The sequence below is a fragment of the Simochromis diagramma genome, unplaced genomic scaffold, assembly GCF_900408965.1.
Source record: "Simochromis diagramma unplaced genomic scaffold, fSimDia1.1 OVJJ01000487.1, whole genome shotgun sequence".
Taxonomy (NCBI): Eukaryota; Metazoa; Chordata; class Actinopteri; order Cichliformes; family Cichlidae; genus Simochromis; species Simochromis diagramma.
Genome location: NW_024387305.1, coordinates 145,677 through 158,071, shown reverse-complemented (window position 1 = coordinate 158,071; position 12,395 = coordinate 145,677). Strand labels below are relative to the sequence as shown.

The 12,395-nt window shown below is 36.3% G+C and overlaps 1 protein-coding gene across 1 annotated transcript in view; it reads left to right on the top strand.

Moving 5' to 3' along the window:
• tusc3 (tumor suppressor candidate 3) overlaps nt 1–11,835 on the top strand; it is an 80,178-nt gene extending 68,343 nt beyond the window's left edge. Inside the window, exons 8-10 of the mRNA XM_040004664.1 lie at nt 812–886; nt 8,693–8,783; nt 11,547–11,835. Coding sequence (XP_039860598.1) covers nt 812–886; nt 8,693–8,783; nt 11,547–11,562 — 182 coding nt within the window. The 3' untranslated portion in view covers nt 11,563–11,835. The remainder of the gene's footprint in view (nt 1–811; nt 887–8,692; nt 8,784–11,546) is intronic.
• The last annotated feature ends 560 nt before the right edge of the window (nt 11,836–12,395 follow it).

Here is a 12,395-nt window from a genome sequence, read left to right as displayed (position 1 = left end):
GTTAACGTGTTGACGCCGTCCACCCCCACACACGGGGCGATCCGCGGTAACTCGTTAACAGAGATTTGCCGCGTTATGGTGTTAATGTCATTTTAACGAGATTAACCTGAAAGCACTAGTGGGAACACAATGAATATGACTGCACATTTACGCCGACATCATCCTAGTACAAAGACAAAAACAACAAGCACGCATGCTACAAACTTTACCCGTGTCATTTAGACAGCCGTTAGCACATGATTCTCCTTATGGGGACCTGATATGTTTAATATGCTGCTGAGAATATAGCCCAGAAGAAGCGTATAGTATAGCTTTTATTTTGGAAAGAGCCATTTCTCTGTAATAAACTCTCTTTTCCAAAGATGAGTGATTTCTCGATCAGATAGATTTATTTTTTATATATTCTGTTGTTTCAGCAACATTACATTTAAAAACTGTACTTTTGAGTTAAAATATATATTTATAATTGTAATAAATGACAAATTAAAAAGGCATGAACATTTTTTTTTTGTATCGAAAAAATATCGAACCTTGACACCAGAGTATCGAACCGAACCGTGAATTTTGTGTATCGTTGCACCCCATATATAGATATATATATATATATATATATATATATATATATATATATATCTCTCTCAATCAATCATCCTTTCTTTCTTTTAGATTTTTCATTGTTCTATAGACTGTTCTGTTTGCTACACCACAATAGTCATTAAAATTAATAGTTTAACTAACCTTTCTCTCAATATAAATTTCTACTTTCTTCTTTTGTGTTTACGAGTCTGTTTCCTTGACAACCTTGCCCCAGATGCTGCAATCACCATGGGGATGGTGCTTCTCAATGAAGCTGCCACCTCCAAGGGAGATGTTGGCAAGAGAAGAAGTAAGTTGACAAAGTGTGTGTGTGTGTGCGTGTGTGCATATGTATCTGTCTAACTGAAACTAAATACATTGGAGCTGTGGCATACTTGCGTCCCTTATATTGAATATATTTCAGGTATCACTAATAAACTTGAAAAGTTAATTTTCTGTGACTTTATAGAAAAACACTCATTCATGCAAAATATGTTCTTAATCTACATGAATATCACATAAACAGAAACTAATGGAAATGCTAATGGTATCCAGCTGGATCCGTCTATGATCTTTGCAATTAACAATGGGTGGAAAAAAAAAATACTGATAATTACTGAATTTACACTCGCAGTCTGTCTGGAATTAACATCTGATTTACTAAGCAGCAAGTAATTATGCAGCCACCAACTATGCAATTTGCAAGTAAAGAAGTTTAATGCCACAGTTCAGTTATGACCTAAAAGTTAAAAAGTATTAACTTGAGAACTGTTAAAAGTAGTGTTGTGGGAAACGTTTTACTGAAATTATTGGTATTCAATTAAAGTTAAATTAATGTACGTAAAATGCTAAATAGATGTCACATAATAACGCTCAGAATAAATTACAAATACACATTCCCACAGCAATATAACACAACTATTAAGAGCATGGGTTATACCAGAGCAGGATCAATAGAATTTCTGTTCAACTGTATTTATATGATGCAACTTCAAAACAACAGTCACTTCAAGGTAAAAGAATGCAATATTAGTTTGAAAAGCCCAACAAGTAGACTTTTTTTACAAGGTACTCGGTAACAGTGGGAAGGAAGTACTCCCTGTTAACACAAAGACATGGTAGAACCAGACCCAAGGTTGGACAGCCATCTGCTGTAACCACCTGGGTGGTGAAGTTTAAAAAAAAAAAAAAAAAAAGTAGGGCATAAAGACACTAGGACAAAGCACACACTATGAGATAAAAAAAATAAAGATTATATCATACCTGATTCTGGATATATATAGTCAAATGATACACTCAATTATCTGAAACTTCATGTCAGGTGGAGTAGAGGCTAATAGTAAATGTTGATCAGTTTGTATTATATTTGTAAAGGGCACTTCATTGATCACATTTAAGGTGAGTCTGGGATTCCAATTTGTAACTCCTTTAATCTTTAAGATTTAGGTTTGTTGTGGAAGTTTTCCATTAAATAAAGCCTGCAGATGAGCGGTGAGCGGTAGCTAACATTCTTTAATCAAAACACACAAAGAACAGACAACCAAGCTTGTGGAGAGCCTACATCAGCGGTCCCCAACCCCCGGGCCTCGGACCGGTACCGGTCCGTGAGTCGTTTGGTACCGGGCCGCGAGAGTTGAGGCTCAGGTGTCAAATGTATAGTTTTCAGGGTTTTTATCGGTTTTCAGCGTTATTCTGTTATCGTTTTTATCGTTTACTCGGTTTTCCTTGGTCTTTTCACGTGTGTTATGAATAAATCTTCTTTTTTTTCGGTACGGTACTAGTTTTATTTTGTTGTATTTATCCGCGACACCTTAAAGGCCGGTCCATGAAAATATTGTCGGGCATAAACCGGTCCGTGGCGCAAAAAAGGTTGGGGACCGCTGGCCTACATGACCGCGGGGCAGACGGTCAGCAGAGTCTCCCTGAGCTTAGCATGGCTCTCAGTTAAATACCTTCTCCAGGAACAAAAGGCAGTACACAGCTGTTTCACACCTTAAGGTTCACACTCCCTTGCTACCTCCCAGAGTCCTCAAAGAGACAAAAGATTCTTCCTGTGGAGCTGTCTGCTTCCCCCAACTTCCTTACTAGACCCCCACCATTTGTCTTACTGTATGAGTGTGAGACTTGTTAAAATCCAGTTGCACCAAGGCATCATACAATAAAATAATGTGATTAATACATAAGTAAAAGAAATTCCTACACAGGTTTCTAGTCTACATATGGATGTAGCCGTTTTTAAATAAACCCCTTAGCTTTATACGCGCACCATGAGGAAAATCATTGGTTTTAGACTAAAAAAGGATGTTTTGGCTGCAGCCGTGTTTGTTTTTTAAAGCTACTAGTTTAATATTTAGATTAGAGGCTTGGATGTTATCAATTTGCTTACCAAAATTTAAGCACATGCTTCTTAGATGTGCTAAGAACCATAATCTTCCATGCTATTTGTAATATAATTCTAGTAATTTTATTAAAATGCTTGTAACACTTCCAGTCTGCACCAGGCTATGAACCCATTTTATTTGCAGTGAAAGCAGAAGTCTGAAGATTGACTCACTTTTGCAGCCATCCTCAAGTTGCGATTAGAGAAGTTGCAATTTTTGGCAATACATTATAATGTGTGCTTCACTTTTCACCCCTTGGGGACTTTTGCTTGGTGTGCACACATTTGACTATTTATTTAATCACCTTGATCATACCTTTAGTTTGGTGTGGTACTAAAAAGTGGAGCATGTTTTTAGGAAGAAATTATGGTCCCTGACCTCACATGAATGTCTGGGAGTCGTATGATTGTGACACATTACAGATGCAAAGTGATCACTTGACTATAATAATTCCATATTAAGTATATGTACATATTGTCACTATTACTTCATTCTAACGTGTGTATTTGCTTAAATATGCATATTAAATTGATGATAATATGGAAGTAATTTACATGTCTTTCTCCTAGGTTTCATCTAATAGTTGGCAGTTATCATAATATTTACACCTGCAATATTTACTTTAAATAAATACATTTTAAGATAGAGCTCTCCTCTCTGGTACTTTTTGTACCAGACTGCATGCTTCAAACTGGGTATCATATCAGAAAATTAGTGCAAGCCTCTAAACAGCCCTTAATATTTTACAAGAGTTTGAGGATAATTTGTAGATTATGGCGGGAGATGGATATTAGATGACCTCTCTGGTAATTACCTCAAACACATAGACACGGTTACACACTAGGGGATTTAATTAGAGTTAATGTGATGAAAAACCAACTCAAAAAAGTGTTTCACTTGTCTTTGTGAGGTCCCATATTAAATGATCACTCTAAATATCTAAGGGAAAGGGTATCAACCATGAGTACTTCTTCAGATGTTAAAGCTTGACATTTAAAAATATAATATTTTTTTAACAACATCAAGACTTGTTTTTCCCAATATCACACAAACATATACCACTCTACATACATAGAGACACACACATGCGTAAGTGGCACACTTAATTATCACCTGTAAAATGACGACATATTATGTGCACACTGCAGAGGACTCCATAATTTCCAGCAGTATTTTTAGTATATCGACTACTTCAATTCAGCCTCTTTTGTAGAAATACTACCTACTAATTTACATAAATTAAAGGAACCACACTATGAGGATTACATTATAATGAAACACAATAATTTTAGTGCTTACAGAAATTTTCTATGCAATTTACAGAAAAACACGTGTGTATCAAAGTCATTTAATAGATTGGGATTTATTCAAGGAGGGGGTGGAAAAACTGGAACACAGTACAGGAAATGGGGTGATGCCAACTTTGAATCAAAGGTATACACTGCCAAAATGACCATATTGTTTTCTTCAAATGTAAGTTAATTATGGGGGGGTTGATTTTCCTTTGTCTTTTAGCTGCTACCTTTAGGGGTCACCAAAGGAGATCATCTGCCATATAAAAATAATATGCTATCAAATTGGGGCAACACTGTTTTGGTCTAATGACAGCAAAGAGTTTGTGCAAAACCTGATCACGTATCTTATCCAGTCAGTACTGCAGTGTTTTGTAGTTTCTTGAGCTTAAATAGTTAATTAGCTTTGTCTTGACTTCAGCTGTTCCCAAAAGACAAATACTTATTTGACTCTTCTTCGGTTTTCAGCTCGTTCGAGGTCTGTTTGGGGCCATTACACTGCTGCAGCATCAATGCTTCTCCTTAAAAATACAAATAGGTGTATGTAGCATGTGTCTGAAGAATGAAGTGGTTCTGTCTCTCTCCCATTTGTCTCTTTACAACACCCTGCTGTCACTCTATTAAGTCAGACTTGGAATTATCCACATGTAATATAGATAAAGAAGCTTTTCTCATTATTTGGTTTGGCCCAGCCAAGATGTTTGTCCCCAGCCTACCCCAGTAAAGAATATATTAGTGAACAAAAAGAAATCACTGTGAACAATTATATTTTTGTAATGGGGGGGAGGCTTTTATTTTATCTGGCTTGGTTTGTTGTAAAGTCAATGACTTATGTGTGATTGTATCTTCTGATGGAGTCACTTCACAGTTTATTCTTTGATTAGCAATTGGCTGCTGAAAACATGAGGAATCATTTAGCTTTACAGTCTATTCATTTTCTCCTCCTAATTAAATAGGCTTAACTTAATATGTTTATTGACTTCCTCTTGCTTGGGAAATGTAAATTTATTTTTACCATGCCAATATATTGTGATTTGAGCCAAGTCATACAGTCAAAAGAGGGATTACCACCTTTGTCGCTGAGGGAAATCATTCAGTCTAAACAACTTGTCATTTCGCCAAGGTCATAAATCACTTGGCATACTTGCATGCCTCGTGTGTGTATCATTATCCGTGGATGCATACTAAGATCTCTCAGTCATAATTGATGAGGTAAGGGAAATGCATCCCTTTCTACTTAATGAAGATACACAGACGTTCTGATGTTCCCACTGTATATGTGGATGTTGCAACCTTGGAAGAGCAAGGACGCATGCACTTTCTGTGCAGACTATGTAAAATATACATTATTTTCAATTAAGTCATTTGGTAGCACATTTCTATAATATAGTACTTGGATATTTTCATCAATTGGGCATCAGTATATTCCTTATTTGACCCCAAAAGGAACATAAGGTAGAGGGGATTCTCCACCACTCGCAGTCTTAGCAGCTCAGTCCCTAGCCTCTCCCCTTACTCTTGGGGAAAACAGTGAATCCCAAGTTGCTGCTCAGTGTGTGTGTGTGTGTGTGTGTGTGTGTGGGTGAATGAGAAACACACTGTCAAGTTTTTTAAACTAAGGTTAAAAAAACAGTTTACCTTTAAATACCTTACATTTACCATTGTGACAGATGCCCCCTGTCTTCAGTGCTGTGAGCATGTGATTTGTACCGTGTGGTCAATGCACTAGGTCGTCAGTATGCATTCTCAGTTTGAAAAAAGTTGGGACGCTTTATAACACGTAAATAAAAAGAGAATGCACTGATTTGGAAATCTCAACCAATATTTTATTCACAATGGAAAATGTCAAATCTGAAGGCTTAAATTTTAAAATTTAGTCATTTTGAATTTGATGGCAGCAACAAATCTCCAAAAAGGTGGGACAGGACCATGTTTACCACTGCATAACATCCCCTCACCTTTAACAATGGCCTGTAACCATCCGGGAAGTGAGGAGACCAATTACTGGAATTGTAGGAAATGAATGTTGTGCCCCCTTTTCTTGAATTTATTTATTTTTGGTGGGGGGCTCATAACACACCAAAGATTTTCAACGGGTGAAAGGTCCGGACTGCAGGTAGGTCAGTTCAGCAGTTCAGCTGTGATACATGTTGTAATGGGTTTAACATAATTTTGATGCATGGAAACGTACAAGTTTTAAAGCAACATACAGTATGTGCCTTTCAGCATTTGTGATGCATTTCCAGATGTGCAAGCTGCTGATTCCATAGGCACTTATTCACCCCCTCAGAATCAGAGATTCAAACAATGTGCTAATAACAAGGTGCATAGTCCATCTCCTCTTTATTAATCCACAGTATGCTCGGTCCATGTTTTCCAAAATGAATTTCAAATTTTTGATTCATGTAACCACAGCACAGTTTCCAACTTTGTCTCCATTCATTTAAATGAGCTTTGCCCTGGAGAGCACGGCAGCATGTCGTGTTAACCTGCATTTGTGGATATCATGGAGATATCACAGGCGATGGAGATGTTCAAGATTCTTTACTTGTCTTATGCATAGTTATAAGAGTGGTGTGTCCTGAACGGCTCCTTGACTGTGCAAAAGAGAAACATTAAGTAAAGTAATGTTTAAATTAAAAATATGAAATTTTAAATTAAATAACTGAAAATGTACTTTGTGCAAATGGAATGTTAAAGTGTTTTGTGCCATATTAGCATAGCAATATATTGACAGAGCAATGCAAGCAGAATAAACAAAATGATCAGAGTAATGTAAAAACAGGGTAGTGTAAACCTGTTTACAACAGATGTTTCTGAGCCCATGCAGAGATTTTTGTGACAGAATCATAGCTTTTCTAATGCAGCACCACCGGAGAGTGAGAGGTTTGCAGGCAATGTCCCTTGCACACAGAGATTTCTGCATATTTTCAGAGCTGTTCGATAACATTATTTGCCATAGATGATAATTTTACATTGAGGAGGAATATTCTGAAATTGTTGCACAATTTGTAGATGCAATTTTTTTCCAGATTGATGAAATGCTGCCCATCTTTACTTATGAGAAACTCTCTGAGACACACTTTTTATATAGCCAATTATGTTGTTGACCTGTTGCCAGTTAACCTATTTAGCTGGAAAATGTTCCTCCAGATGTTTCTTTTTTGTGCCATTTACCTTTCTAGCCTTTTGTTGCCCCGTCCAAACTTTTTGAGACATGTTGCTGCCATAAAATTCAACATGAGCTCAAATTTTTGTTATAATAAATTGTCTCAATTTAACCATTTGATAGGTTTTCTATGTTCTGTGAAAAAATATGGGTTTATAAGATTTGCAAATAATTGCATTCTTTTTTTTATTACACAGCATCCCAGATTTGGGGAAATTTGGGGTGTAATATCACTTGCTCTCTTAAATATCACAACAGCAAATGTAGTCTTATACAGTACATCTTATATTTTACCAGCTAAATGTTTTGATGTCAACTTTCTCGTGCATCCACACTCACCCTCTTGTTCTCTAACACTCTAATTCTCCTTTACGCACACACACGCACGCACACCCCGTGCCTGTGTGTGTGTGTGTGTGTGTGTGTCCCGTGTAAGGACAAGAACATATCTCGCTATTTAGTCTCCAGGAGAGGTACTCATCCTAATCCCTGATTAACAATATCAGTCGGTGGTGACAGTTTTAATTTAACACAGTACTTCTTAGGGATTAGCCACTGCACAGGGGTGTGCATACACTCATACACTTGCACATACAGTGATAATTCCTCGGCAGATAAAAGGTCATGCTTATGTATATTTCACTTTAGAATAGCCACTGAGGAAATATGATGATAATGGCTTAAAAGATAATTTTCTGTAACCCAGCAGGGTTTATCACGACAAAGAGACAGTAGCACATACTTTAAGGGATTATTTTTAAAGAAAAAAGGCTAAAGGAGACTTTTTTCATAATGTCAAGTTAGTTTGTGTTTTATATGCCCTTTCTAGTAATATTCTGTTATCATGTTATGTTACCAGTGAGTTGTATGTTTTTGTGTTTAGCCGCTTATAAATTTGTGTTTATACATGTAAACTACCAACATGCAGATAAAAGGATGCTTTTAGTGTGTGGTATGTCTAAATCCTGTAAGCATATTCAGTTTGAAAATGGATCAGAGAAACAGGTGCCTCTGTGTTTATATTGGGCATGGAATGCTTGAAATGAATACCTTTAACCAAGAAGAAAAACAATAATCTCAGGCCTTTTTCAAGTTATTATAAAAGAACATATTAGGGTGTCATGAATTTGAAAATGTGCAAGAATAAAATGTGCTTGTTGTAACTTAAAATCTAGAGGTCGTTGTGTAATGGAATATTATTAATGATATTATAGCACAAGACTTCTAACCAGTAATGCACAGTAAAACAACAGTCTGTCTTTGTCTTCTTGCAGTCATCTGCCTGGTTGGCCTTGGCCTGGTGGTGTTTTTCTTTAGTTTCCTGCTCTCCATCTTCAGGTCCAAGTACCATGGATACCCCTACAGGTAACTATAGCAACCACACACCACTGTAAAGATGCTTCCACCACAGCTCAACAATTATTCAAGCGCAATATACAAGCAAACAATGAATCTGAAAATCACTGAAGCTGACATAAAATCACTGCAAAGTTTTTGCTTTCACAATGCAAAAATCAGAGCCAAAACAGATCCATCAGTTCAAATTACTGCCTTGATTTAAAGACAGCTATTCAATCAAAAATACTCTCTCCAAAATATACAAGACACAGAGCCAAAGAATCAGTCATAGAGGCAGTATATTCAATATAAAGTATAACACAAAAGTTTCCTCAATTAAATAGTTAAAGTCATAGATCCCTCATGGGTTTTTTTTTTTCTCCAAAGGGTCTCATGTAGTGAACACGCTTTTACATTAAAACCCATTTTCTAGTCAACCGACAGCAATTTGATTCCATTGTGTGCTAAAGGTCACCATAATAATAGATTTAATGCTTAACGGAAAATATCCCACAACTCTTCAGAGTCTGGGTTCAGTTTATCCGTCCGTGAGCAGCTTTAAAACATTACAGCAGCCAAACCCCCTAGCTGTTGAAACTCTTGAAACTCACCTTTGAACAGGATGTCAAGGGGTCTTCATCAAGGCAGATACTTTACAATAATAGAAGCTTGAACTATGAACTCTTCCTTTAAATAGACACAAATTGTAGTCTTCTAGTTCAGTGGATGGAGTTCAAATATAATAACGATTGTCTTGAGACTTTATTGTGGTATGAAAGTGATAAACCTTTTCTTTATAGGTCTGCTGAGACCATGATTTCCAAAAGGAATTTCAAGTTTTGTTTCAATTTAGACCATAAAAACAGTTTCCATTTCATTGCATCCCATCTTAAATGCACAGGGGATAGCAACATTGCCTGATCTTGCTTATATTTGATAGAGTGGTTTGGTAGTTTTACCTTGGATTTATGGATGTAACAATGAATGGTATTCACTGAAATGGTTTTCCATTTAGTTATTTCTACTACAGAGCTGTTTCTAATATAGTCATGTCTAAGGCGTCATTCAATATCAGGTTTGTGGCACTATTGTTTGCATACTGCGATTCCTCCAATTCGATGAATCTTTCATTGCTATTAAGTGCCTCAATCACCGAATTCAAAGAAATATTATTATGCCTGCACAATCTCTGAGTGTTTTCATTGTTAGGGTTTTATTTGTTATTGTGAAATACATCAGAATTAGCATGTATTATTAAAGATTCTCACTTTCAATGTTGGGTTTTCTTTGTACTAGTTGAATGTTGGGTTTAAAGGAATTGCACATTTTCTTTTTTTGAAATGCACTTGGACTCCACTGGTTACTCAATAACTTATTTCTAATATTTTACATACGCTGGAAATATATGTGATGTGGTTTGTAAGACTGTAGCAAGGTCTTGACTTAAAATACAGTCTGAAAAGGCCTAGCTGAGGGTCCATTTTTAAGTTGCTAAAATATGGATGGATGTATTGGGACTTGTCATATACTGATTAGTTAATAGTTTATATTTAAAATATAAAAATGTCATAAAAATTAAAACATTTTACAAGGATAGAAACTTTTATGAAGAAAGTCTCTAAAGTGGCATTATTTATGGCAATTTTTGCATACAGTGCCGCATATACTGTATTTTCTGCACTATAAGGCGCATTGAAAAGCTTTTAATTTTCTCAAAAATTGACGATGCACCTTATGTATGAATTCTGGTCGTGCTTATTGACCTCGAAGAGATTTTATGTGGCACACAGCATTCACAAATCTGTCAAAAAATGATTTAGCACAACTTTGGTAAGCTACGAAGCCGCACCACTTGATGGGTTGTCGGAGCATTACGGCTACCGTAGTCAGGAGCCTTGCAGAGTAATCTGGGTCCAAAACTCCAGCCGCTTCAGGTCCCAAAGTCAAAAGAACACTGCGGCATCACTGAGAGTTAAAAACTGTCTAAATTTTTTCATCCTTAATAAAATGATCAGCGTTGTTACTTTACCAGGTGTAGCAATTAAGTTTAACATCCAGGCATCCATGAAAACAGAATTTATTAAATTTAACGGAGTTACAAGTTAGCAGGAAGTTAGCTCACTAGTTTCCACCTAAACAGGATATAGCAACAAATGCAATCGCATGGTAGGATGCTGTAAACGGACCAAACTTCAGTCAGGAGAACAACTGAGATAATCCATCAACAATATGAGGTTAGTCATTAATATACTGCAACAACATGGGAATAGAGCAGCTGCGAGAGAATTCAACATTAATGAATCAATAGTACAGAAGTGGAGGAAGCAAGAAGAATGAGTTGAGTAAAGTTTGACTTATCTGACTGTTTTGTTTTGCTTAATGCGCCTTATAATCCGCTGTGCCTTATCTATGAAAAATACGGCAGTACAGTTTTAAATTCCTATTACTTAAGTCTGATTGTGGCTTTGTTTTTATTCTTAAGTCCATGTTATGTTAGAGTGGCATACAGAAATGTTTAGGGCTAATTCAACTATTCATCAGTTAGATTTCTGTTTCATAAATGCAAATCCGTTTCAGAAATGTTTCTTGTTTACATGCTTCCAGAAACAGTTTATACTCCAAATGTGTTTTTCTTTTTTCCTTTTAGCTTTGTGTTTCACGAAAATGTTTTTAATGTAACACAAGGTTAGACAAAGAAATACTTTATTTATATCTCTTGTTCTTCCCTCTCCTTGTTTGTTTCTACCCTCTTTCCTTCTCTACTTCTTTTAATCTATCTCTGTCTCACAGCTTCCTTATTAAGTGAACAAACACAGTAGAGGCAGCCAGAAAAAATGTCGAAGAGGTGGTAGGTGAGAAGAAGAGGAGTTGAGAACATACTTGAAGAGGAGGCAGTGTCACTACTGAATCTAAAGTGCATGGTCTGGTTTCTATTAGTGTATGTGTCGTTGTTGTTGTTGTTGTTGTTTTTTTTTTGTTTGTTTTTACTTAACTGCTACCATTAAATCTGCAAGCTGAATAAGAATTGGTTGTCACTTCATACACTGGACAATAAAGGCACCATTTTGCATGTCATGTATCTTTGTTGTTTTTTCATGACTCTTTAGCGCTAAAGTTTTTTTATGTGGTTATATAAACTGACCAGTGACAGTGGCAGTCTAATCATTTGTGACATATTGTTGTAAACATGAATTGAACCATATTTTTAAAAAAATGCTGTTAAAAGTAAAACTGGAAACTACAGATTTATGGTGGGTTAATGGGGATAAAAATGGGGCCAAAATTTCTAGTTCAATTCAGTATTTTTAAGTGACATGGACTAAGTAACCCCCTTTATTAAGTACATCTTGTTAGCACTGGGTGGGACTCCATTTTGCCTTCAGAACTTCCTTAATTCTTTATGACATAGCCCCATATTGATTGTCCATTACTGAACAATAGCATGACGGAGTTGCATGTCAAATTCTGTCCCAACAATCTGAACATCACAGCTTCGACACTCATTGGAAATAAGGAGTCATCAGACCAAACAACTTTTTTTTTTTTCTTTATCTTCTGTTGTCCAGTGTTGTCTGTGAAGGTTCTCAGTCATCCAGGTCATCGTAGTCTAAGAAGCTTGGAAAGAAAAGCGTCTGGACT